General features: G+C 35.0%; 1 protein-coding gene across 4 annotated transcripts; it reads left to right on the plus strand.

Annotated features, from left to right (window-relative positions):
• Positions 1-4,136: 4,136 nt before the first annotated feature.
• LOC121323657 (glutamate decarboxylase 1) lies at positions 4,137-24,119 on the plus strand. Of its 4 annotated transcripts, none has more exons than XM_041264845.1 (17): positions 4,137-4,549; positions 5,734-5,898; positions 8,350-8,412; positions 12,218-12,373; positions 13,406-13,648; positions 15,392-15,482; positions 17,871-17,983; positions 18,640-18,755; positions 18,873-18,952; positions 19,102-19,156; positions 19,292-19,408; positions 19,882-19,946; positions 20,033-20,111; positions 20,643-20,792; positions 21,131-21,238; positions 22,030-22,119; positions 22,373-24,119. In XM_041264845.1, the coding sequence occupies exons 2-17, from the start codon at positions 5,823-5,825 to the stop codon at positions 22,544-22,546; spliced, it is 1,776 nt and encodes a 591-aa protein (XP_041120779.1). In that variant the 5' UTR covers positions 4,137-4,549; positions 5,734-5,822; the 3' UTR covers positions 22,547-24,119. The 4 variants fall into 4 exon arrangements, with proteins under 4 accessions (XP_041120779.1, XP_041120778.1, XP_041120781.1 ...); XM_041264844.1 differs by having other exon boundaries at positions 5,731-5,898; positions 22,373-24,118; XM_041264847.1 differs by lacking the exon at positions 4,137-4,549 and adding an exon at positions 4,569-4,631 and having other exon boundaries at positions 5,731-5,898.
• Positions 24,120-26,940: the final 2,821 nt, after the last annotated feature.

Below are 26,940 nucleotides of genomic sequence, written 5' to 3' on the forward strand. Positions count from 1 at the left end.
AATACTTAGCATGACGATTGTTATTTTGAAAAAACCTATGTTGATAATTTCATTTGCAACATATTTATAACAAAGCTAATGTAGCATCGAGTTGTTGTTGAAAATGTTTAAGCATATATTTGCTTTAAATATCACAATTCAAGACTTTTCCCTTATGACAACATCTTTGTATAAAATAAGCTTAAAAAACAAGAAATTGCTAGATTAAGCAATAGTTTTGAACATCAACACTACTATCGATTTAACTGTGGGATGTATGTAACCAAAATCAGGAAAGTATTCTCTCTTAATCCAATACATGTCATTTCACATAACTATATATATATAGAAAAAGACATTGAAAAGTAGTAGACTTTGAATAGCGTGAAACAGCACAACCTGCTGGAATATTACATATCGCGTATTCATTTTTCATTTTTACCTTCTGGGATAATGGAAGGAATTTATCCATCATTGAAGGCACACATAATATTACAGCTGCACTAGAGGTTGCTTCTGTCTTATTCAACACAAACCGCAGTAGATTTCCAGGCAAGAGTAAAGCCTAGGACACACAAGCGGTGCAGCACCGCTAGCAAGGAGCGGCAAAATGCTGCACATATCGCTCACATTTTATTTCACTTAGAGTGAACACACATTTACAAAAATGACGTTACGCAAAAGTGTCGTAGCGGCATAATTTTAGAACAGCAAAATATCGCTCGGGAACGATATTTTGCTGCTCCAACATTTTCTCTTAGCTGCAAATCTAGGTCTACCCAATCAGGTCCATGGTCTGAGATACGTCATGTCTTGATGAACTCAAATATCATGGAAGAGCTATTGATAGCTGTGAAGTTTTTCAGCATCCCGAGCTATTTGATTATACAAATAAGAATTTCAAGTACGTTGGTTATGGGTCTATTGAATGATTTAAAACAAATAGGGCCTACTAACCGCTTACACCCTGCATTAATCCAGCTACTTGACATCCTGTATCATTTGTCAGATATACATGTCAATTAATTAACCAATTGCCAACCGACTGATTATTGTGTATACAATTGCGAAGAATGTGATCCCTTTTTTCCTTAATAATAGCAGCTCCTATACAATGTATAACCACAGATACAGCACCACAGTCCAGTCTTGTTAAGTGCAATGCTAGATATATAATAGCTGTTTCTTTGTAGAAAAAGGCTTTCACATTGTATCCCAAAATAAATATCATATTTTACATACATATCCTTATGTAAATAAAAGGCAAATATTTCTGTGGTGTTCTGCTATGGGTTGTTGTACAGTGCTGCGAGGATTGTGGGTGGTCTTTTTTTTTTATCGCCGCTTCACAACGTTGATGTGTGTTGACCAAGCAAAGCTGTATTGCCATGCTCCCTGCAAGCGGTGCCGCGGCGCTCAGTTGTGTCCTAGGCTTAATAAGAAGTTATTGACAACCATTTGCAAAGTATGAAAAAAGATATGCCTTTCATGTGGCATTTCCTCATTTACCAATATATACTAGGAACCGTCACCCATCCCTTGAATTAATGCTATTTACTTTTTTCTTCAGCTATATTGTAAACAGACATTTTGCATGATGGTTTATTATATAGGCTATAACAATGCTGTGTAAAAAAAAAAAATAGAAAAACAGTTGTGTTGGACCAGTATATATTAGCTATTAAGTATATTAAAGTGATGAACTGAATGGCCATCGATAGAGGCAACTGAAACTGAAGTAGAACAGCTTAGGCAGCCTTCTTAATTTATAAACCTTCAACTTGTGTTTCATGAAAACAGAAGTGTTTGGCTAAAAAAAAAAAAAAAAACTAAGCATATTTTGAAAAAAACATTATTGACCACAATTGTATTGGATCAATCAATAGCTTCCATAATGTTTGATTGAAAATAGATAGCAAATATTTAAGAACAACCACAAACAATGATAACGGACCTCATGATGTACATAATTCATGTCCTCAATAGCCATTCTATATAATGGACAGAAAAACATCTCTGACCATGTACACCAACATCTTTTTTTCCACCATCAGACGATTTGTACCTTTTTGTAGTTTTGCCAACGTGCCTACATAAGGAAGGCATACAGCAGTCACAGATCATCAGATTTACATGGACAAATGCTTGGAGATCACGGATGACTCATCGGGGCAGGTTTGCAGTGGTGGCACGGCAGTTTCTACGTTATCAGGCAAAGCGAGTTATTGCATTATGCGTACAAAAAAAAGTTACATTATAGGTCAGACAGTTTTATTACATTGTTATTACATTATACGGTGATTATTACATTATAGGCAAAAATGATTACATTATAGAGTATTATTACATTATCGGTTAGTTATCACATTAATGGTTGTTACACACGTGACATTTTGTCTAAGACAAAAATATCTACATTTTCAGACAAGTACATATTAATATAATGCTAGCCATAGGTTGCCTTTGCTCAAAATAATCAATCGAGTGAAATCTGTGCTTTGCAGCCCATGCAGGTTAAGGGAGCTGTCCAAAGTCCTGAAGGTGTGTCCTCAGTGGAAGCGCTTATCCAATGACAGTGTTGCTAATGAAAATGGCGCCTGCAGAGCGTACATGTACGTTATCTACAAATGATCAGTTATTTGTTATGGCACGAGCAACACGTATTGTATTTGCAGTGCTAATTAATAAAGGGGGACATGTTATTACATTTTTTAACGTGGGGATAATTCAACATCGTTCACATAGTTGGTTTTGTGTCATGTTTGATCTTTAAAATTGATACTGGGAGTACGAATCACATATTTGCTTTGAACCCTTACGATATTGCGTTGAGCTGTCCAAATATCCATATATTTCTTAATGTTCTCTTCCCATTTACCTGGCTTTCAGCACATGTTTTTCACAGAAGTGTCGTTTATTTCCGGTAGTGGTAATGCTGTGGACACTTGAATGACGTAGAAGCTCTATGTTCTTCTATTAACAGTACTGCTTAAGCGGTCTACCATTAATCTGACATTCAGGCGCATGTATCTTAATGCCAGCGTCCTAATTCGCGTCTCTGTTTATAGTTGAATTACTTTAGCATGTCAATGATATTCCTGTTTTTGAAGTTATTCTATACTTTGTTATCAAGTTAACATATCAGGCACGATAACTCATTTTTCAAATACGCTATGTACACCTGTAAAAATCTTTTTTTTTTCTTCTTCTTCACGTAAATGACAAATCAGTGTTTATAGCTTATGTTTATGGTTTTGATATGTCTTGGTTGCTGCTGAAGGGCTGATGCTGCTTAGCCTATAGAACTAAATTGAATTGTCATTAACGTTAAAATTACACGGGGGTGTTTCTATTGTCTTTTCCTTAGCGGGACATTCTGCGTTTACCCGCGGTCGCGTACCTGTGATTTCGCGTGTCTAACATTAATAAAAAGTATTCCACTTCCATTTTACTTGTCTCCAGAAATGTATATTGCGTGATGATGTTATACACAAGGGTATTATTATTATTATTATTATTATTATTATTATTATTATTATTATTATTATTATTATTATTATTTTTCCCTTCAAATCACGGAATATTTGTCCGCCCTAATCGATGCACGGATAATATTCTAAAAGCTATATAAGGCATGTTTACTTTGTGTCAGAAACTCGAACATTGGGAGCAGAGATCACTGTTTTTACTGAAAAAAATAGATCAACGGAACGTGTCTTTAATAAATCTTTACTGCCACCCTGTGGTTATTTCGTGGTTAACTGCTCCTATTGTCCAATATTTTTACTATTTGAGAGGAACCACACCAAAAATCAAAACAAAACAAAAACCGCCAAAAATATATATTTGGTTGTTTTTTTTGTTGGTGTGGTTCCTCTCAAATAGTAAACATATATGATAAACAATGCCGTTTAATCAATCCCTATCCGTGTATCTACCTGTAGCTTCATAATACATTCATATATGTATAGATTGACTTTTTAAGCAAATTGGTAATAAGAATATATCTCATGTTGCACCATACAGAGCTCATGTATTTTGTGTTATATTTGATTCGCAGGAAGTTTTAAATCGTCTTCTTGGGGTCTATAAAACGGCCCCCTCCTTTTCTCCACATATGGAGTGTGTTGGGTACATACTCTGTTACTCACAGGGTCAAACTTCCAGAGCCCATCTTCGTGCTTGGGATTCATAATCGAGGTATAAAGCCCCAAGGCATCCAAAACACCTGCAAAAAAAATCACGTCAGCAAAGAAAAGGGACACTGCCTTCCGTGCTTTCTGCAGACAAAGCGGATCAAGTCAATATTGGAAGAGCCCCATCCAGCGCCAGAATAGGTGTTGGTGTGACTCATAAGTGCGTAGTAACGGATAAAAACAGCAAATGAAACGTACTTCAACAAAAAAGGTCGTGCTGGATGAAATTTGTGCAGTATATTGATATTCCGTCGTCGTTTTCCTTGGAGTGTTATAAACGCCCTTAACTGTGCGTGTCTATAAGGTAGTAATTTGGTTGTTTTTGAGGTAGTTTCTTGGACTCCGCTACCTGTGTGTACCAACACGACGAAACGGTAAGATACGGATCCTGTGCTTCTGTAAATATGCATTGCTGAGGGATACATCGTTGGCTATGTTTTAACTTTCACAAAACTGGTTAGTGATGATTGTGCATGTTTTTAATTAAGCTCATGTGAGTGAAGTCAGTAAAACATGTATGAAAGTATACATGTACCTCGAGTTAGATTCATTAAATTGACAGAACTTTAGGGTTAAGTGTAAGCACAGACTGTACAGTTTGTCACTATTTGTAGCTCTATTAATGGAATGGAATGGAAGGTAAGCCGTTTTATCAACACAATACCTTTCAATGAATATGAAAAAATCTTAAACTTGTATATTTCTTCTCTCACCATTAGTTTTTGTGTGAGGAATGATTTGATATTTTATTATAAACTTGCAATTATTTACGAATTTTCCACGTAATTAGTAAATCAATACGGTATTTAATCAATAATTTATTGACAATTCATAGAGATAAGCAATGTATTCGCCGTTTGCTTTTTGTAATATAGCACATAATGTAAAATATGAAATTAAGGTCTGCATTTGTGTCTATAATTTAGCTGTATACCTATTTTCTTAAATGCAAATATTTTAAATACCCATTCTTTCTCCCTTATATCAGGGTACAGTTATTCAAAGTTTGAAATATTGAAACTCATTTAAAATGTGTTTAGCAAATTGATTAAATTTGATACAAGACATCATTATGGCAATCTGTGCCAACTGGTATAATTACGAGATACTTCAAGGTCTGCTACATCCGTCGAAGTCTCGAACAGGGTGTCTACCAGTCAAAACAAAACCCATAGGAATTATCGCACTCTGTTTATTTCCAATAAGCTAACCCTCCGACATCGCACAGAAACAGAAATTAGTTAGTTCTGTATGGGTCCATTCACTTGTTTTAAAATGTGCTCTTAATTTATGATTGTTGGTTAATATCTGTGGCGTATTTATCCCTGGCTAAAATAAACACCATAATTTGCTACCACTATAAAAATGTTCTTATACAATTTGATATTAATGTTAGTATGTGGTTAGTCATATGTATAACATAAGAACTTCATGCTTTCCAATGCTAAGATTAAATGCGTTTCCAAAACCGGGGTAAATCAGATTAATACGGAATTCAAATGTATCATTTTTGGTGAGTTTTCAAGGTTTGTAATATCTTTTCATTTTCTTGCAGTAGACCGTTACTTTCCATCTTGGTAAAATAAGTGGAGTTTCGGAGAAGGTGACAACAGCGATAGTAGTGAGGACAATTGTATCTCAGAACTGATGGCAGCGTCTGATCCTTCCTCTTCTGGCGGCGGTCCTGATCCCAACTCGACTAATTTACGACCCCCATCCACAAGTAGGTCTATCTGATAAAACTATATTTCTACTTGTGTTATTTACACTTTATCTAGTGCCATTAACCCTGGTCTAAAAATAAAAAGACCAAACTTCGAAATTCCTCTTATCCAACAAATCACGACAGTAGTAAGCTTAGCGGATCTACTGCATCCGTTTAACATATATTTTTCTTCAGCTTTGCATTTAAATAGACTATACTGTATATATGTTTTCTAATATGACGTGATGGTTAGACTATAGCACCGGCGCTGTCAGTATAATACACACGACGAGCCACAATGCAGGTGCTTTACTTCAAAATAAAACCTTATTTTATATCTTGTTATGAGTACGAGTCTGAGTTTTCAGGTTTTGTTTCTGTGTGTTATTTAAAGAGTTGCATTGCTTGAGCTATTAGAAACCAGGAAATAAAAACAAATTAAATTCATTTATGAAGTGCTTTTGCATTTAATAGTGCTCTTCCATTTAATAGTGCTCTTCGCTTGCTGACCCAAAACGCTTGAGTGAGTGGTTCAAAGCTTAATTAGGTGAAAAGTGGCGCTAATTGTAGCTGCACAGAATTGCCCCTAATGGGTCCGGGTTATTTAAGTGTCAGTGGTAGGAGAGGATGCAATGGATATATATAAACGGCTTGCTGTTCTGCCTCAACAATTTTCTCAATCATACAGAAACAAAGGGTCCGATGACATAATTACGCATGACGAATATGGCCAGTATCAGCTTAATCAATGTTCAGACCCAACATGTATTACACTCCCCCCTGTTGATTGCTAAGCATGTTAATGTTGTTATTTTTTTAAATTTGTGTTTTATATATTTTTCCTACTGACAGAAATCTGTTTATTATATTATTTAAATAAATATATACATTATCTATATATGTACACACACACACACACATAGAAAACAAGCCATGTATATATTTCTTAATCTAAGAAAAATAATAACTCGCTAAACCAACTAAATTTTATCCTTCAAAAGTCTATAGTCAAAAATGTATTATTATGATTATCCTTATTATTAGGGGAGGTGGAGTATTTTATGTTCGTGTCTCTTAGTCCTTGCTGCCATTGTCTTGCTGTCATGCCTTATCTAGCTCACTGGCCTGAGGCTGGTTAGGGTGTCGGAGCTTCTCTACAAAACTGTCAGCAAAGCCTTTTTCTGCAGACTGTCTCGACTGTTTCACATACTAACATCAATAAACACAAAGAAAACGATACAACGCACCACGGATCAACACCCACGACGGAAACCTTCCTTCGATAAACAAAACCCGTAGTTTTATTTTAAGATTTAAGTAGATTTTCTTCGCAGGGGAAATTATCTGTCAGTTTTTAATATCTATCTATCTATCTATCTATCTATCTATCTATCTATCTATCTATCTATCTATCTATCTATATATATATATATATATATGTGTGTGTGTGTGTGTGTGTGTATATATGTGTATATGTGTATATATATATATATATATATATATATATATATATATATATATATAATATATATATATATATATATATATATATTAAATATATTTAAAAAGGTACATAGCTTGTATCATGCAGAAAATGTCGCTATTAGTAATAATAATGGAACTTGTTTTTAAAAACGTGTCAAGTCATATAAATGATGTACCGCTGGTGTTTAAAAAAAATATTCATCCATATTTTGGAAATGTAGCCTATCTATTGTAATCCAGGCTTGAAGTGCTGTACATCTAAGCTTCACGGCAATCGTTCCTTGAGATTGCCATGCACTTTACGGTTGTGGATCTTTGTGCTAAAGTACACCATATAACATGTTCATTATAATCATATAGAACATAACATACATAACAATTCCAGATGTAATAACGAAATATTTCCACAGTATCTAAATATGTTCATGTTATGTATTTCATAAATACACTATGCATTGTTTTGTAACTGACTTGAAGAAAAAAAATTAAAGCCCTGCTGGTCTGGCTTGAACTAATGGCTGTCAAAGGCTTTTGCAGTGCTTGGAGAGTTGAGTGCACGAAAAGACCATATACACCACATAACGGGTATTGAACAACCACAGTATAGGAAGAGAATGTGAAACGCATTATTGTGTTTTTGAGTCAACCTAATCTCAGGCTGGACAAAGGCTAGTCATGCAAGTCCGATCTAGTCTAATACTATTTTTCACACAATTAATTCTTGAACTCTCCCCCAACCCCATTTCATGGCAGTTTATTTTAAACTGCCACTTTGCCGGATATGTGCCAACATTTATCAGACACTTTACTCCTAGGTGGCTTGTATTGATGGTCTGATATATCAATACTTTGAAAATATATTTAATACTACTTTATTTTAATATAATAGACACGCGTTTTTGTATTTGTTTATTTATGGCTACAACACAAATATGCACGTGCATAAATAGGCTATTCAAGAGTATTTAAAACATTCTTTTTTAGCTTATGACGCATGGTGTGGAGTTGCTCATGGATGCACAAGAAAACTTGGGATGAAGATTTGTGGTAAGTTTAAATGTACCTTATATTTAAGCTACAGTATCCATTCCACAGAAATCTTCATTTGAATGATGCAGAGTTGTTTTTAACGTCAGAATCTGTTCATTAATCTGAAAAAAAATTGCTGAAAACTGCCATATATCTGGCCTTTTAATTTACTGTATGAGAGAACATTCGTCCTATAGGGCTAAGTTTGACACCAATTCAAGGGACGCTCTGCGTTTACATTCTAGTCAGTAAAAGCCTTTACAGAACAACATAACTGAATACCGCGTTGTAATAATTTGTTGATTATTGATATACCCCTGTTCCATACAAACAAACAATAAATAAATAAATAAATAAATAAATAACAGAAAAGTGTGGGTTTGTGCATGAAATGATTTCTAGAAAATCAAACATTTCGAGAAATGATTCATGTTGTTCCTTTGTAACCTGTGTGTGTGTGTGTGTGTGTGTGTGTGTGTGTGTGTGTGTGTGTGTGTGTGTGTGTGTGTGTGTGTGTGTGTGCCCGCCAATAGACGTGATACAGTACTCAAAGACAAATGTGTTGAATTCTGCGTGAAAGTGCTATGTCTACTCGGTATGTCGAACATTTTCTTGTACAAAACTATTAATGGGTAATTGTTATGGAAATAAAACTGGCTACCTGGATAATTAGCTTGTTTAATAACGCAGTGTCCGTCCCAGAAATCAGAGGTACAGTTTTTTTTTTTTTTTTTATATACACAGTTTCTAGGATTTGCTTTGTAGATTAAATAGGCAATGAGAAGTAATACACTATACAGTTAAGGAAGCTTTCCAAGTTTTGGAAAATGGCCGCTGCGCCATCTGTTGGTGAGGAAGGTTAATTTCCACCAAATGGGGAATTTCAAAAGAAGCTTTGCGAATCACGGGCATTTACATACTATCTGTTCACGTGTTAAGTCATTTCAGGTGAACACGTATTGTTTAGATGACGTGTTTCAAAACATACACAGTAACCAATACCAATACATATATATATATATATATATATATATATATATATATATATATATATATATATATATATATATATATATATATATATATATATAAGATTCAGAACTGGGCAGACACATGGCAAATGACATTTAATAGAGAAAAGTGTAAGGTACTGCACGCAGGAAACAAAAATGTACATTATAAATATCATATGGGAGATATTGAAATTGGAGAAGGAATCTATGAAAAAGACCTAGGAGTTTTTGTTGACTCAGAAATGTCTTCATCTAGACAATGTGGGGAAGCTGTAAAAAAGGCTAACAAGATGCTCGGATACATTGTGAAAAGTGTTGAATTTAAATCAAGGGAAGTAATGTTAAAACTGTACAATGCACTAGTAAGACCTCATCTTGAATATTGTGTTCAGTTCTGGTCACCTCGCTATAAAAAAGATATTGCTGCTCTATAAAGAGTGCAAAGAAGAGCGACCAGAATTATTCCAGGCTTAAAAGGCATGTCATATGCAGACAGGCTAAAAGAATTGAATCTGTTCAGTCTTGAACAAAGAAGACTACGTGGCGACCTAATTCAAGCATTCAAAATTCTAAAAGGTATTGACAGTGTCGACCCAAGGGACTTTTTCAGCCTGAAAAAAGAAACAAGGACCAGGGGTCACAAATGGAGTTTAGAAAAAGGGGCATTCAGAACAGAAAATAGGAGACACTTTTTTACACAGAGAATTGTGAGGGTCTGGAATCAACTCCCCAGTAATGTTGTTGAAGCTGACACCCTGGGATCCTTCAAGAAGCTGCTTGATGAGATTTTGGGATCAATAAGCTACTAACAACCAAACGAGCAAGATGGGCCGAATGGCCTCCTCTCGTTTGTAAACTTTATTATGTTCTTATGTTCTTATATATATGTGTGTGTGTGTTTGTATTTCTATCTATCTATCTACACACACACACACACACACACACACACACACACAAATCCCGATTAGAGCAATACAAATATAATACTAAACAACCATCAAGCTCATACAATAAATAAACCCAAATAAGTGTCAGGGTTTGTGGGGGTGTGTACTCATATAAACCAGGTTTGTTATAACAATTTAGACAATAGGCCTACAGTTATACACATGTGTTTTTAATTACGACATTTTATGATCTATAAACAAAGCCAGGATATACATGTTTTATAGTAATTTGAAATTAGTTCATTTTATAGTTTGCTTGAAGGAAAGGGCTACCAGGGAAACACTAAACCTGTGACTCATAAATAGTTTAATTGACAACAGCAATAACAATCCCACATGTCTATTAATCGTTTTTAGCTAACGGTTCAACAGCCGTGTGGGACCTTAACAGAAAAATCCATAGTGTTAGCAGGAATTAAAAAATCCTGTGTGCTATATCATGGATTTGCAGCCTCGAATTCATCAACCCTTATCGGGTCAAAAACGCTTCCCTCTACGGAAAAAAAAGATTAACGAGAAACTTATTAAATAGCGATTCGTCAGGGTTCTGTTTTTGCGAGATAACGTTGGCGGTCCGTGCACAGACACCGCAGACAATGGAAAAGGAGAAAGTGAACGTTATCTGAGGAGGATTTAGTGTCCTGTATTTTAGTTGTTATATGCAGCTATTTTTCGCAATATGCCAATTAATAGGAAAACAACATTAAACATTTACAAAAATACAACAATAAATGCATTTTTTAATAAATGTGCAACATATAATTGTATTTATAAACTATTTAGTCTATTGGCTATATGCGCATTTCTAATTTATTATTTTTATTTATTATATAAAAATAACCCGTTTCCAAGCTTCAGCTGACAGTATTTCAGTTTTTGTGTATGGAATGATACACAAACGACTGTGGTCGGTTGAATCTTTAAAGTACACGACACAAATGTAATGAACCATTTTGTTACCCCTCTATGTGGTGTCTAGAGAGATGTGGCTTCAGCAGTATAAATCCCCTCTTTTCCTTCTCTTCCCGGAATAGATACAGTGGTTGCTTGCGCTCTTTGCTCCTGTATTTGGAGCAGATGACACAGGCTACTTGATTCTTGTTAAGAAGATTCAGTGAGTTTAAAATTGATGCAGTATTTAAAATTCCAAAAAAGGGACAAATATGGAATATTAAATCATTTTAATAATGAAATGACTATGAAATGAAATGCAGTTCATTGCCCTTACAACAACCCTTTATTAATACACGTGTAAATGATTGCAATAGATTAAAAAATAAAGCAAGGATACAAATAATTTTATCAGCAAGCTGAATATTTTGTGTTCACTAAGTTATCCAGTAAAACTTCTCTCATTATAAATGCCTTTACTATCCCCCTGTATTCCATCACAGTGCCAGGTTTAAAAAATGGTTAAGTATGCACTGTTTTAAACGACATTCATTAATGTGCTTTCGTTGTTGTGATATTAGCGTTAGATACAATGAAATGTCTCACAGTGCAGTCATACATCATTGTCCGCTTCGCTCAGTCTATAAATTCAGCCTGGAGGCTTAAATTGCATCGACTCATTCCGCATTCTAAAGGCTGCTTAGTGGAATATAATCTATCCGAGGGTACCACTGCACTAAATGGCGAATATCTGTTTTTGCATGGCTGGTTTTTGGTGCTGATGTCACTGGGCACAACCTCCTACAGGCAAATAGCCCCCATAAATACACTTTCCCCGGACAACATAGGAAAAATTAAAAACAAAACAAGTTACCAAAGGGGGAGTATTTTTTTTTTCTTCCTCTTAACAAAACACAATGTTGGTCAGTGGTAACAGGCCGCCTCTTACTTCTACTCCGTGCAACAATGTAGGGTTCTTGCAAAAGAACAACAATCTCGAGGACAAGAGCCGCATCGTCAGCACCCTGAAGGAACGCCAGTCTTCTAACCTACTGGGTTGTGAAAACAGCGAGAGGGAATCCAGGTTCAGGCGGACCGAGACCGACTTCTCCAATTTATTTGCAAGAGGTAACTTTCTGGTTATAAATAAATGTAAGGTTTTGTTTAATATAAATACTTGAAAAAGCAACAGTTGGAATACTGTTGCACAAATATGTTCTACGCAATATAGAATTTAAATATCCCAATGTATACTTTATTGCAGGAGTTTTGTTTTGAGGGGTAATTGGTGTATTTCTTGTTTTATAATACTTGTTATTATTTACTTGCGCGCTTCCAACTCTTTATTAATTAATTTGTAGAACAGTACAGCCTGTAGCCTATTAATGATCACTTTAGTTGTGTAATTTGTGTTTTGTCAACATTGACATTTCGTTGATGGGGTCGTTTTTTGTCTGTGCATATAAAATATCGGTTGCATTTATTTCTTAGAGAAATTAATGGGAAAGCCAGCTGTTAAAAACCTCATGTCTTGTATTTCTTTGTTTCAATTTGAAGAAATGGCAAGGTGCACTGAATTGGAATATATCATTTCCTATGTTTATGAATCGTTTAATGTTGGTTATTTCTTATGTATTTGCATTTTGCATCGTTGAGTATTTCCATTTAGGTGGTTGTTATAAATGTAATGCTCCTTATATTCTTCTAATGCAGCTGACTGTATAATTAAATATATATTAATGCACTCCAAGACTTCAGAACAAAAGATGCACACATATGATATTTTATGTAATACGTATTGCTATGGAATTTCTAAAGGAATACAGTTTCCTTTTCACCCTCAATATCGTATTATGACTTCTTTTGAGCAGCATCAGTCAATATTAGCTAAAAAAAGATCCTAAGCAGTTTGTTTTAGTAATTGTTGCATTTTAAGATATCTTATCGAAGTATTGATCTTTCTCAAACGGTTAAATTAACGAAGTGTGATCGATTAAGGTTAAGAACGCGTTTTGTTTTAGATCACACATATAATAAACAGGTTATTTTGTACACAAAGAGCGTTGTCCCAATTGTATAAAAGTGATTAGAAACAACGGGAAAGGACGTGTAACAAATTAATGCCTGCAAAACTTTTAACACATACTGCTTGTTAAACAGATTTATTACCCGCCAAAAATGGAGAGGAGCAGACTATGCAGTTCCTGCTGGAGGTGGTTGACATTCTCCTGAATTATGTCAAGAAAACCTTTGACAGGTCCACCAAAGTGCTGGATTTCCATCACCCCCATCAGCTCTTGGAAGGAATGGAAGGCTTCAACCTGGAACTCTCAGACCAGCCCGAGTCTCTGGAACAGATCCTGGTAGACTGCAGAGACAGTCTGAAATATGGAGTGAGAACAGGTAAAGACCTTTTGAGCACAGTCATCTAATTACCTGACAAATGTATAGCGGCGTTAATAACTGCACCCTTCATTATTAATCGGTTTTATAATATCTATTAGGTTAAACATATGATTTATTTGCAATTGTTCTGTACATTTACTTCAACAGATTATATCTATCTATCTATATATATATATATATATATATATATATATATATATATATATATATATATATATATATATATATAGCTTATTCTAGATATATCAATTTAATACGTCGGTATATCTGAAAAATTCTACCAGCTCAAGTCAGGCACAGACAAATGCTCCAGTTCATTTTTTTAAAAAAAGAGAGGTGACATATGTGGCTTTCAACATTATGTGTACAGTATGAAATTATGTATTGTAGTTATTCAAGTGTAAAGAAACTGATAAAACGTTTGGAGGGTTTAAACGCGTGCAGGTGTTCGTTATGGCTATGTAGCTATTAACTATCAACTCAGATCTCTGCATACTAAACATGTTCTCGCGGATTTATATACTCATTAGCTCTGAAAAGTTATGGTATACATTTTGAGACCAGAGAGGATTCCGGGAATCTCTGTTGTCTGATCAATAGGCGTTTTTTTGTTGTTTTGTTTTTTTTTTGTTGTTTTTTTTTTTTTGTTGTTGTTGTTGTTTTTCACTAAATACTCCTTTGAGCCTGAAACGAATCTATAGTATTTAATTAGCACCTTTATAGAAGATACTTTTTTATCAGGGAGGTAGTAAACACATTTAACAGCACTTAAATGATTACTACTGACAGAAACAGGCACCGACACCCAAGTAATTCTGAAATTCCTTAGACTGCAATTAACCCAAAGCATACAAGCGTTTGGACTCACGTCATTGCTTTCGCAAGGGCTTCTTGTTTTAATCCTTTGTTGAATATCCACATATTGCCTTATTTAAAGGCATTGTTATTGCACCTATCTATTTCGATTTTTTGCCAGTTTAGTTAAAAATGGCTCTTTATATTTGCCAAGCAACAGCTTTAAATAGCAATACAGTTCTCTTGATAACTTTGATGGCTATAGCTGTTTATTACACACTTGGTAATACTACTGACAGCTATTTTTCTACCACAGTATTTAACTAGAGTCTGACCTCTGGGAATCCAGCTATAGATTTATGAGCTGTGTAAAACAGCAGACAGGTTGCACATATATATATATATATATATATATATATATATATATATATATATATATATATATATATATATATATATATATATATATATATTGCAGCAGGCATTTCTGGGTTGCTATTGGTAGCTGTCCTTGGTGCTGAAATGCAAAGCTCTGTGTCGTGTGTGGGTCATTTGGATAAAAAAAAAATGACTGTTTCCTTTCAAATCATTGAAAGACATTCAGTATCTGTGCAAAAAATGTGTATTTTTCAAACAAACAATAACCCTGACAGGACGCAAACTGTTAAACAATCCTGTAACCATTTTTTTTTTTTTTTACAATTTGTGTTTTATAATCACACAATGGTTCTCAGTGTGTTGTAGTTTTGTAAATAAATACATCATTCATTTCAAGTGCCTAAGCATATGTAATAGTTCAACTGTTCTCTCTTCCTGGGTAATAGTTCACTGTATATAGCCGACTGTAGGATCTAGTGTTAAAATCATGGGTCCCAGGTTTCCTAGATCAGACTGTAAAGCTACAGAAAAGAGCCTGTGTTAGTAAAGCTCTTTATTTCTTTTTAGGCCACCCTAGGTTTTTCAACCAGCTTTCCTGTGGATTGGACATTGTTGGTTTGGCTGGAGAATGGCTCACCTCAACAGCCAACACTAATATGTGAGTTAAAAAACGTGTTTCTTATTTCATGCAAACTTACATTTTCAGTGTGTTCAGTATGTTTCACAGGTCACCTGGCTTTTTAAAAAAGAAACTCCTCAATGTTAACAAAGATGTATCTTGGTTCTTTTTACATTATGTACCCTTTTAAGGAGCTAAATGGAGATGGAAAATAAAAACCCTTTTGTAGTGCAGTACAGTAGAAGATTCTTAATTTCAGTGTCCCCTACTGTAAAGATAAACAGCCAGAAAAATGTGCTTTTTCAAAACCTGCCCATAGGGATTTGTCAGATTTCAAATGAATTTATACTTTGATTTTTTATGAATTGAAAAGTGAAGCTTTTTTCCCAGACTATGATAATCATTACTGTACAATAACATAAAATCTAGATGTTTAAAACTACATGCGTGGTTTGTTGTTGTTGTTGTTGCTCTTCTTCTTCTTTTGAGTAACACATATCCAACCCCCTACAGACAAGCTGAATTGAATATTGATCTACATTTTGCCGCTACATGGAGTTTGTGTGATTTCATGTGTTGTTTTTTTTTTCTTTTATGGTATATATTATATTAAGAACCTTGAAATAATTTTTGACTCTGAGCTTTTTTGTTTGGGCCACTATTAGCTGTAAAACAAATGAAGAAAAATAATGGCATATTGGTTTTTGTGTTAAAAATATGAGCAGAATGAGACTGAATACTAATATGGAGTACATGCAGAAGTTGCCCTAGATACAGGGTTACGGTCCATTGACTCTGTTTGATTGTTAGCTGGTATTAAAAGATTGCCAGATGTGACCATCCAGGGACTAAATTTGCTCCCCCAGGCTATGCAAAAACTGGTCAGAGCACTGATTGACTTTATTGTCATATAAAATGTACTTGTCGATAAGCCCCTATTGGAAATGTAAAGCTGCATAAAGAACAATACTTCAAGGACATTAAGTTGTAAAAACGTATGGCATAATGCTGGGTACATTTCAAATAGTTGTCTCCCATTTTGAGCCACTACACAGGGAAGGTTAAGCTCCATGTCTTTCCTTAATCTACTTAAAGCTGGAGAGTTCCTATTTAACTATATATGCACTGTACTTTATCAGAAAGCAGACCTTGTTGATTACATTTAGTTTAAATTCTCCAATGTAAGATTTAATTCTAGAAAAACAGATTCCTTCTAGTTTGAAAACCACCAAACCATTCAATGAGCCAAAAAGACAGGTTTCTGTTATTACTTCTAACAGTACTGTTCTAGCTGAACATGCAAGTCCTTGTAAGAATACATTTGAAACCATACGAGGAACTACATGTGCTGTCTAATTGAATTGTTTTAACAGATGTTTTAGAATAAGGCCAGGTATTTATTTTTTGTTCATACCGCCTGCAATGAACAGCTATATGTATTAGGAAAATAAAACACAAGCCTATGATCCAGCATGGAGCTATGTCACAACATCAAAATCTTTTTTAAAAATATAATTTCCTTAATTTTATATTGTGCTTTCCCTTTTCTACGCATTAGCTTGGTTCTTTGTTAATCTGCAGCTGAAATGTTGCCCTGTGCATCACAGCTGCAATAGATGTATTTAAAGGCTGACTGCTTGCTTGTTATTTGTAATGACTAATCAGAGAATCATTATTTATAATTACTCCTGACATTTATTGACTGGCACCTAATGTTCAAATAAAATTGCCCTTGGTGGGGGGGGGGGGGGGGGGGGAGTTATCACCAGGATAATTTCACATGAATAATTGCATTTAGATTTTTTGTGACATTGTTCAATAACCTTAATTATGTTTGCTGGTCAGCTACAGCATGTGTGTCTGCAGGACTAGTTATCTAGTCTGTAGTGTAGCAGTTATGGTCTTCCTAACTAGTCCTATAAAATTCCAGTCCTGATCCATTAGTCTGAGAGGCAGTCTGTGCCAGAAAGACATGAAACAAAACAAACAGCCTCAGCAGGTCTGTTAGTTACATGACAGTGAAAGATACTTGTGGTAATATAAATCTATTGAACCGTTTCTTTGTGTTGTTGGGTACATAGGACGCGTCATATAACAATCAAGTGGAAAATTATACTTTTTCTATAAATTAATGCAAATATGATTTGTTAAATATTACTGGAATAGAAAAAAAAAACATTACAATGTTAAGTACGATTTAAAGGAATATTTGATGCAGTGTGACCATTTCCCACTGAATTTCAGGCTGACTTGGTTTTGAATACAGAGGGTTCTTCCCATTCTAATGCTGTTTCAGTGAGTTCCCAGTGAGTTTGTACATACAATTTAAGATGTGTCATATGATTGAAATAAACACACCCATCAGTCATGGTACAATAGTGTGTTGTCTTTGGGTAAGTTTTAACAGGTAGCCCTTTGCCTTCCCAGGTTTACCTATGAGATTGCTCCAGTGTTTGTCCTTATGGAGCAGCTCACCCTGAAGAAAATGAGGGAGATGATTGGTTGGCCAGGTGGAGATGGGGATGGTATATTTTCACCTGGTAAGTAGTTAATGGCCTCAGTTACACATGGTGATGTCAGATGTCAGTGTAAGGGTGATTTAAAGCAGCATTGCTAGTTGATGTTTTTACAGATTCTTGTTTCAAGATATTTACATTCTAATGACAGATCTGATGAAGCAATTAAATATAACTGTCAACCAGGAATGCAGACATTGTCTTTGAATTGAATGTGGCTCTGCCACTTCATATCACTAACTTTCCACAATATAAATGTTCGGTATCAAATGTATTGCTTGCATTGATATGATGCTCAATTTTAGGTAAAAGAAAACCCACTGACAATATAGTATTGCAATATGTAAAAAAGATTTGATTCCCAAATTATGAAAAACCTGCAATACCATCGAGCTAGTGTTTATAAGGTAGTTTTGCAAAGTGAACAAAAAATGCATTTGTTTACTAATAAAAAAAAAAAAAAAGTTGTTTAAGGACAAAGCTTGGAATTACAGGTTTACAATGCTGTTGTCCAACTTAAAACAGTATCATATAAGGGAAACTCATTTTGGACCACTGGACGATGCTGCGTTAAATGGCTTGGTTTGTTTGGGATGGTATTTGTTATTGAGAGTTACTGTTTTGTATTTCTGGAGGCACACATTGTTTGTAAAATCTTCTGATTGAAAATCTCTTCACAGGCGGAGCCATATCTAACATGTACAGTGTCATGGCAGCTCGGTACAAGTATTTCCCTGAAGTCAAAACCAAAGGCATGGCTGCTGCCCCCAAACTGGTCCTCTTTACATCAGAACATGTGGGTCCCTTTGTTTTAATTATACCTTGCATTGAATTTATAGGAGATTTATTTGGCTTTAATCAAATGTTCTGAAGTATTGTGCAATCATTTGAAATTATTATTATTTTTTTGCAGAGCCACTATTCTATAAAGAAAGCTGGTGCTGCCCTTGGGTTTGGAACAGAAAACGTTATTTTGCTGAAAAGCGATGAAAGGTATGATGTTTAAAAAGCAATTGCATGGTCGTCCTTTTAACCTGTATAAAACATCATTACTCTGCATATCAAGTAACTGCTATTTACCTGAGGTGTAAAATATGTCTTTCACGTTTGTTTGACCCCTGTGTCCGTCCATTTTATTACAGGGGAAGAGTTATACCAGCTGATTTGGAAGCCAAGATTCTTGACGCTAAGCAAAAGGTGAGCAAATGTATGAGCGATAAACACAATCGCATTATTGTTACTAAGCCTTGTGACTTTGTATTGAGGTAAAGCGCTTCACAACGTTGGGACGGCTAATTCTGTGGAATGAATACAATTTCTATTTATTTCTAGGGACATGTTCCAATGTTTGTGAATGCCACAGCTGGCACCACAGTATACGGTGCTTTCGACCCCATCCAGGAGATTGCAGATATCTGTGAAAAGTACAACCTGTGGCTCCACGTGGATGTAAGTGAACTTTATCAAACTGTCTATTACACTTTATAACAGCAATATTATGAGAGAACAGCTAGAACCTGCAGCCGGTGTGAATCCCTCTATTCCTAACAGTATTTACTTCATATAACAGTAAATGAATATACAAACCAGCCTTTAACACTTTCAACACTGCAGATCTGTAAAGAGGCCTAGGAAACATGACAGCACTCAGAATGGAAGAACACTACACCTAGTGGAGTCTAGTAACAAATATATCTACTCTGCACAACAGAGTAGTTACTGTATCATTTTTGTATGACTTCTGTAAAAGATACCAACACTTTTTAAATTAGTTATAGTATAGCTGTCCTTTGCAAAGATACTGAAAGAGTTAATAATGTACCTATATTGTATGCATGTTAAAATCCCTCATACTTGGTGTATTGGCTGATTAACAGTAAAGCCCATTAAATGTTTTCCATTGTTCTTTCTCCCTCCAACAGGCTGCATGGGGAGGTGGATTGCTAATGTCCAGGAAGCATCGCCATAAGCTGAATGGCATTGAAAGGTACTGAAAAGCTTGGCTTTTGATAATGATTGTAGAGAACATGCAGCCTATGGCCTGTTTTACAAACATACTATTTGTTGTTATAGGGCCAACTCTGTGACCTGGAATCCACACAAAATGATGGGAGTTTTGTTACAGTGTTCAGCCATTCTTGTCAGAGAAAAGGTGGGCTCTGGAATTGAGAATTCTAATAATATATAACCTCTGTGCCATGTTGTTGGAGCTCATTCATTTTCAAATTCCTTGAAACCCAATCTGAAAAAAACAAAACAAAACAAAAAAACAACCTAAACAATCCTAGCTATTACATACACCTGCCCACTGGGTGTCACTGTTGCTCTATAATTTCAGCTGAAAAGTACTACTTTTGCACAGTGTCTGTCTGACTGCTTGCCTTTTGATCTGAATATACATTTATCACATTATAACAATTAATGTTAACAATTTATTGGTATTTTTCAGAATGTCATTTCACTCAATATAATAAAATGACAAGGTACCAAGGATTACTTTTGACCATTATTGTTTTTAATATTTCCAGAATCATAACAATGACCAAATACACTTTTGTGCCACTGATTGCCTTACCACACATAAAAACCACGAAACCATGATGGAGCATGTGAAAGGTTTTTTTTTTTCCTATTGTCAATCAGAAGTGCTTATCATGGTACTGATGCAGTGACTTCTCTGCAGGGTATTCTCCAAGGCTGCAATCAGATGTGTGCCGGATACCTCTTTCAGCAGGACAAGCAGTATGACATAGCCTATGACACCGGAGATAAGGCAATACAGTGCGGCCGTCATGTGGACATCTTCAAATTCTGGCTCATGTGGAAAGCAAAGGTAAATATATGCTGCAATCTGCTTGTTAATATATCTAAACATGATTAACACAGCTATGGTTGAATTGCAATGTTTTGGTTAATGTCTTTATCCATGTAATGTGTATTTCCGGTATTAAGAACATAAGAGCATAAGAAAAATAAAACAGACCAGGGATAGGCAACCTCAGCATTTCTAGTCAAGATCTTTGTTCCAGCCATGTTCTTAATTGTTAATTTGAACCAATTAAACTGTGCCTTAAAGTGCACACTCAATTAAATATAACTAATCAAGAAATAAACACCATAAAGTGCCATGTATATTTCTGCAATATCATGTCTTTCTTTTTTGTTTTAAAGGGCACAATAGGATTTGAGCAACAGATTAACAAGTGCTTGGAGCTCTCCGAGTACCTCTACACTAAAATAAAGAACAGGGAAGGGTACGAAATGGTCTTCGATGGAGAGGCAAGTCATCATTTGCTGGCTGATCCCCCGTTTCTGCAAAATGCATTATCTACATAAAACATCAGTGCAGAGAGAGAGAGACGTGTGATAACTATAAAGCAGTTCCCATTATCTTGCACGCTTTAAGACTGAATCATTAATAACAGCGGTAGGTGGCTCAGTGGATTAGCAATGAGATATGAAGCCTTCCACCTCTAGGTCGCCCATTTGATCTCATCCTACTGCATCAGCAGTGATTGATGTGCTGGCAGCGTGCAATGATTTCTGGTGGTGTCAGCCCTGTTCCTAGCTGACAAAAACTGATATCACCAATCCCTTATCAAAGGTGGCACTTAGATTCTCACTTCAAGCAGCCCTCTGTGTGGGGTCAGGGATGGAGTAGGCATGGTGCCTGAACTATTCTTTGACTAGTTTTCAGGCACAATACATGGGCATTGCCCGTTAGGTCACAATGCCTCCACTAACACTCTACCTGCTTGAGAAACTAAGGATTCAACCACCACTGCTTTAGCAGCACCTTACATCATCTCCTAACAAATTCTAACAGGCTGATACGCTTCGGAATGTCTGTAAACATACAGTACAGTAAATGCCAGCTACAGCAAAGTTACCCAAAATGTAAGCAGGCAAAAAATAAATACATCAAATAAAAACAAAACCATTTATGTTGATGATTTTAATAAATTAACTATAAAATTTAGCAAGCTCTGATTAAAAAGGAAGTGTATAATTCTGTGCCTGTGATTAACAACCTTTCTTGTGGGTTTTTTTGTTTTGTTTTGTTTTTTCAGCCTCAGCACACAAACGTTTGTTTCTGGTACATTCCACTAAGCCTCAGGGGTACGCCTGATTGTGATGAGAGAAGGGAAAGATTGCATAAGGTAGGAAACAATGCCATTGTTTTTAACATTTAAATGCAAAAAATGTAACCCGATATTTAATTCTAGTCTGGGGTGTTTTCTAGGGGGAGGTTTTCCAAAGGTACCACATACAATTTTGAACCTCACAGTAAAACAAATAAAACATTTGATCTATCTATAAAGTACCTTAAATATGTTGTTAATGTTTTCACTATGCTTTCCAGTGTGCTGCTGAACAGTGCAAAGGCTTATTCTTATGTGGTTTCCTGCACAGGTTGCTCCGAAAATCAAGGCACGTATGATGGAGACAGGCACAACTATGGTAGGATACCAGCCTCAAGGAAATAAAGTCAACTTCTTCAGAATGATCGTCTCAAATCCAGCCGCCACAAAGTCAGACATCGACTTCCTCATTGATGAAATCGAGAGACTGGGGCACGATTTGTAAAAAGACAGAGCCCTCACTCGGAAGCAATCAGTGTCTTGGTCAAAAGCACAGTTCTAACCAGTTTTGACATGACCAGTTCTAACTAGACCTACAGTGAGGTTTCAGGTTCCCATTGCATCTCGAGCTGTTAAAGTCTGTAGGTCTTTTTAGGGAAAAGGTAAGCTGTAACTGTAATATCCAGAAGTATTATGTCAATATGTATTCAAGTTTGTTCTGTCTTTAGCAGTGACTATACCGTATTAGAATTAACAACTGTATTTAAGAATTCTTTTAAGGTTTAAAAGTATCCATCATGTACTTGACTATGAATAATCCTCAGCATGCGTGCCACATGAGGGAGTGCTAGGGTTCCTGAACTGTTGAGTGCTGTGGACAGTGCCGTGAATCATCCCTAGAGGCAAGGTATAGCACAAACATTAGACCTATTTAAATAAACATAATTTCTCTTTAACTGTGTTATACTTAATATTGGTGCTCTTGCTATAAATGTAATTACAGCGCCTGAAGCACTACCTTATATCTTAGCTGTACTGCCACTTTGGTGTGAGTAAAGGGGATCACTATAACACAGTCATTGTCAGAGTTATAATATTGCTGTGTTTTTAGAGATAATGATTTTGTGTAGATTGTGTATATTATTGTTAATTGCCTTTGTGACAAAATAATATATGTAATAGTTTTACAGTAAGAGATGTTTAAGAAAAAAAATATATAGGTATATAATGAAATATTTCCTTATTTATATTCAGAAATGACTAGTGTTAAAGAGTTGTCTAGTATTTTCTTCCATTTGTAATTTATCTTTATTTATATAACACTATATGATCAAAGTGAGTTTTCAATAATGTTTTTAGTGTATTTGTGAGCCAAAGAAATTGACATTTGCTAATATATTTATTCCGTTGCCCTTAAAATGTCACATCTGTGGATATAACAGCTTATATTCTATTAAATTATCACAATGTCTGTAAAAATTAAATAGAATTATATAACACCCTAGCCCTTAGTCAAATATGTATCTTCTATAACTGGGATATCTCACTGAGTATTGATCGCGTTGTATTAAATGTTCCTTTGTCAAACTGTGTAAGTGTCACTTGGACAAGATCCCAGATAGTTACCATTACCAACTATTGCAAAACTACTTTATATGATAAGAAACTCAATCTGACAGATGGAATCTGCCCTGGAAACTATACAAATATATTGAAAATTATTTTTCTTTAATAAGATGTACTATTTAAAGTGTAACATGTGGAGGATGGGATCTGCAAATGCTAAACCTAAAAGCATACTTTGCAAAAATGCTGTAGTCTTTACAGCTATAATAAAACAAATATATTTAAAGCACTACTTTGTTTTCGATGTTTATGTTAAAACTGTATTAAACATAATTAAGTATGTCTGGCATCACTATTGTATCTTTCTATGCTGATGTGTGGTGGGAAATTAGTTTAATTCTCAAGACTAGAAGAATCCACAATGCATTTGTCCGTTATATTTTACAGCTGCACTGCCGTTATTAGCAATAATGCTGAAATTGCTAACAGATCTAATCCCATGAATTATTTAATCAGTTAGAGCTATAGAAGATGCTACACTTGTACTATAATTCATAAAAGCTGTCGCAATAAAAAAATTATACTAAAAATATATAATTTAGTTAATTGGTTTTTAAGAGTCGTGACATAATTCCTGTTTTATATTTCAAATCCACAGAACAAGCAAAACATGTTTTGTAAAATAAAAAAAAAGGAAATCAATGTAATTTCTAAAGTAATTTATTTGCATCTTAAATATCTATTTATCAAGTAATTGCTATTAATAAGAGACACACTGCTATCAATAACTACATGTATTGATGACAAAATATTATGGAAGTTTGTATTTAATAAGAAAAATGAATCACTTAGTTAGCATTAATTGCCTATCTATGTAAACAGAAATTTCAGCAGGAATAAAAGGTGATGTATTTTATTTATTCGGCACATGTCAAGTGCACAGAAAATGTTAGCTAGAACCCAGTAATTCAGTATATAAGCTTAACCCATAATTTGAACCTTACACACTGCAGTGATAGTGCAGAACAAATATAGCGGTTTGGATTTATCATGAACTTATTTATCATTTATCACGAAATCTTTTAAATAGGAGTGTGCTACAAAATACCTTTTTTTGTAGTTTGGCAATTGAGTACATATTTAATTTTTTGTTTTCACATGAAGAATACACTAGACATCGAGCTTTATTTCCAAAAGTAGAAAATAAGAACTAGATTGTAAATAGTTTTAAAAAATCGTATTTATACCACAGTGGAACACTGGTAGTCATGTCTCACCACCTCCACATCCGTCACCCATTCTGAACAGCTATCAGATAGAAACAACTTCCAGCTGTCTACTTTGCACCATCTGAAGAGACTTCTACAGGCCTAACTGCTGATCGCCTGGCTGGTTCTATTCTTAAGTGATCATGACATTATGACATCAGTAATGTTCGCTTTGCCTTGGCTAAGCATTGTAACTGCTTGTGCTCTTTGTGAGTGCTTTGTTTGAGATAAGGTGTTGACTATGAATGCAATTAGTGAGTTGAAATGGGTTAATGGTGATAATATTGTCTGAGCTAAAGTACATTTTGCATAATTATGCAGCTAATTTGGAAGCAGGTGTTTTAGCCTGTGAGAATAATTGCATGCTAATGAAAATAAAGAGGCCACATTGCCATTGTGTACCTGAACCAGCTTTGCGAGTAATGATTCTTCATGTTTCCTATCCTGTTAAAGACCCAACAACCCATCATAGGGCTTTGAAGAGCTCTGTATTTATCTAGATAGCCCCCTATTCATTTACACTGTGAACAAACTGTTTAAACGTGCTGTATTTTTAGAATAACAATTGATTCAGTAACTATATATATATATATATATATATATATATATATATATATATATATATATATATATATATATATATATATATATATACACACACACACACACACTGTATTTATCATGTTAGTAATATTGTTTTAGTAAATATACCTTTATGTTATTCACAAATGCAAAGGGCAGACTGATTTGAAATTGAAGTCCATATTATTTTGGCTGAACGACTGTCATGCTTCATTTGAATACACAGCACATTAAATCACATTAACATCCGCGAATTACAGATTTTTTTACATTTATTTTTTTATTTTTTTATGTAAGCTACTTACTTTGACATTGTGTGGTGTTTCAATAAAATGATCACATTAATATTACATACGAGGCACATTTTCAGATACAATTCAATTATTTTTTGTTAAACCAGGATGAGACCGATTGAGATCTGTGCACAATTATAACTCTTAAGCCATTCCCATGTATATAAAACTAAAAGTTTAAATTTACTTGAGGGGTTTATTCGTTTTGTATTGCAAATAACACATAACAACCTCTTCAGGCGAAACAAATGATTTATTTTCTGAGAGCCCTAGACTGCAGGCGTAAAATATAAACGTCATTACAATTTCCGTTGCAGCATCACATCTACCAACAAACCATGAGCTCATCAATTTCAATTACAAGCACTGTTAACCGTTAGTTAAAAAAAAAAAAAAAAAAAAAAAAAAAAGCTTTTGAAAACAGTAAACACTGACTCTATACACGGGGGGTTATCCTTATATTCAGTGAAATATTATCCATTGCGTAATCTGAATGAGATTACATTTCAGGTGTTAAACGTACTGCAATGCTTATTGGTGTACCTGCCTATCCGTAGCTTTCACCTACTATGAGGTGGCAGTAACGGCATGTCTAACATCAAAAGGCCTCTTTGGAAGCTGGCGGTCTGGATTATTATTCTGCCCTTCGCAGACGTTCCTTGGCCACGGCTTTTATTGTCTAAATATGACGGCCAAAAAGGGCCCATGGTCAACACCTGGCAATGACACATCACTCTGAGGCAGGACCAGCCGAGTGTTACCGCTGCAAATGGGCTCACAACTGCCTCTGGCGCGCCTGGCTGAACGTCAGTGTATCTAACTACGTTAACCTACTACAACATACAGAAATGTGGTGCTACGTGAGGATACTATATGAAGCGTTATGAAAAACCAGACAGCCCCGACAATACAAGTGAGGATGTAGCGAAAATTTTAAAATACCATATGTCTGGTCATGTAATCCTTCATTTACGTCAGAAGTCGCTACGATTCACACATCCTAGAGAGCAATGCTGTATGTGTTAATACGTTTAGAGTTGGTGTATTTTGAATAAACATGACTTCTTTCCCGTCTGTAAAGAATGTTGTCGAAGCTACTGGAGTTTTAAACGATTGAGGTCATTCACAATGCTATCATCACTGTACTAAACTATTCTCATTACTGTGCCAATGGTTGAAATATATCTACT

This window comes from Polyodon spathula, chromosome 11, assembly GCF_017654505.1.
Source record: "Polyodon spathula isolate WHYD16114869_AA chromosome 11, ASM1765450v1, whole genome shotgun sequence".
Classification (NCBI taxonomy): domain Eukaryota; kingdom Metazoa; phylum Chordata; class Actinopteri; order Acipenseriformes; family Polyodontidae; genus Polyodon; species Polyodon spathula.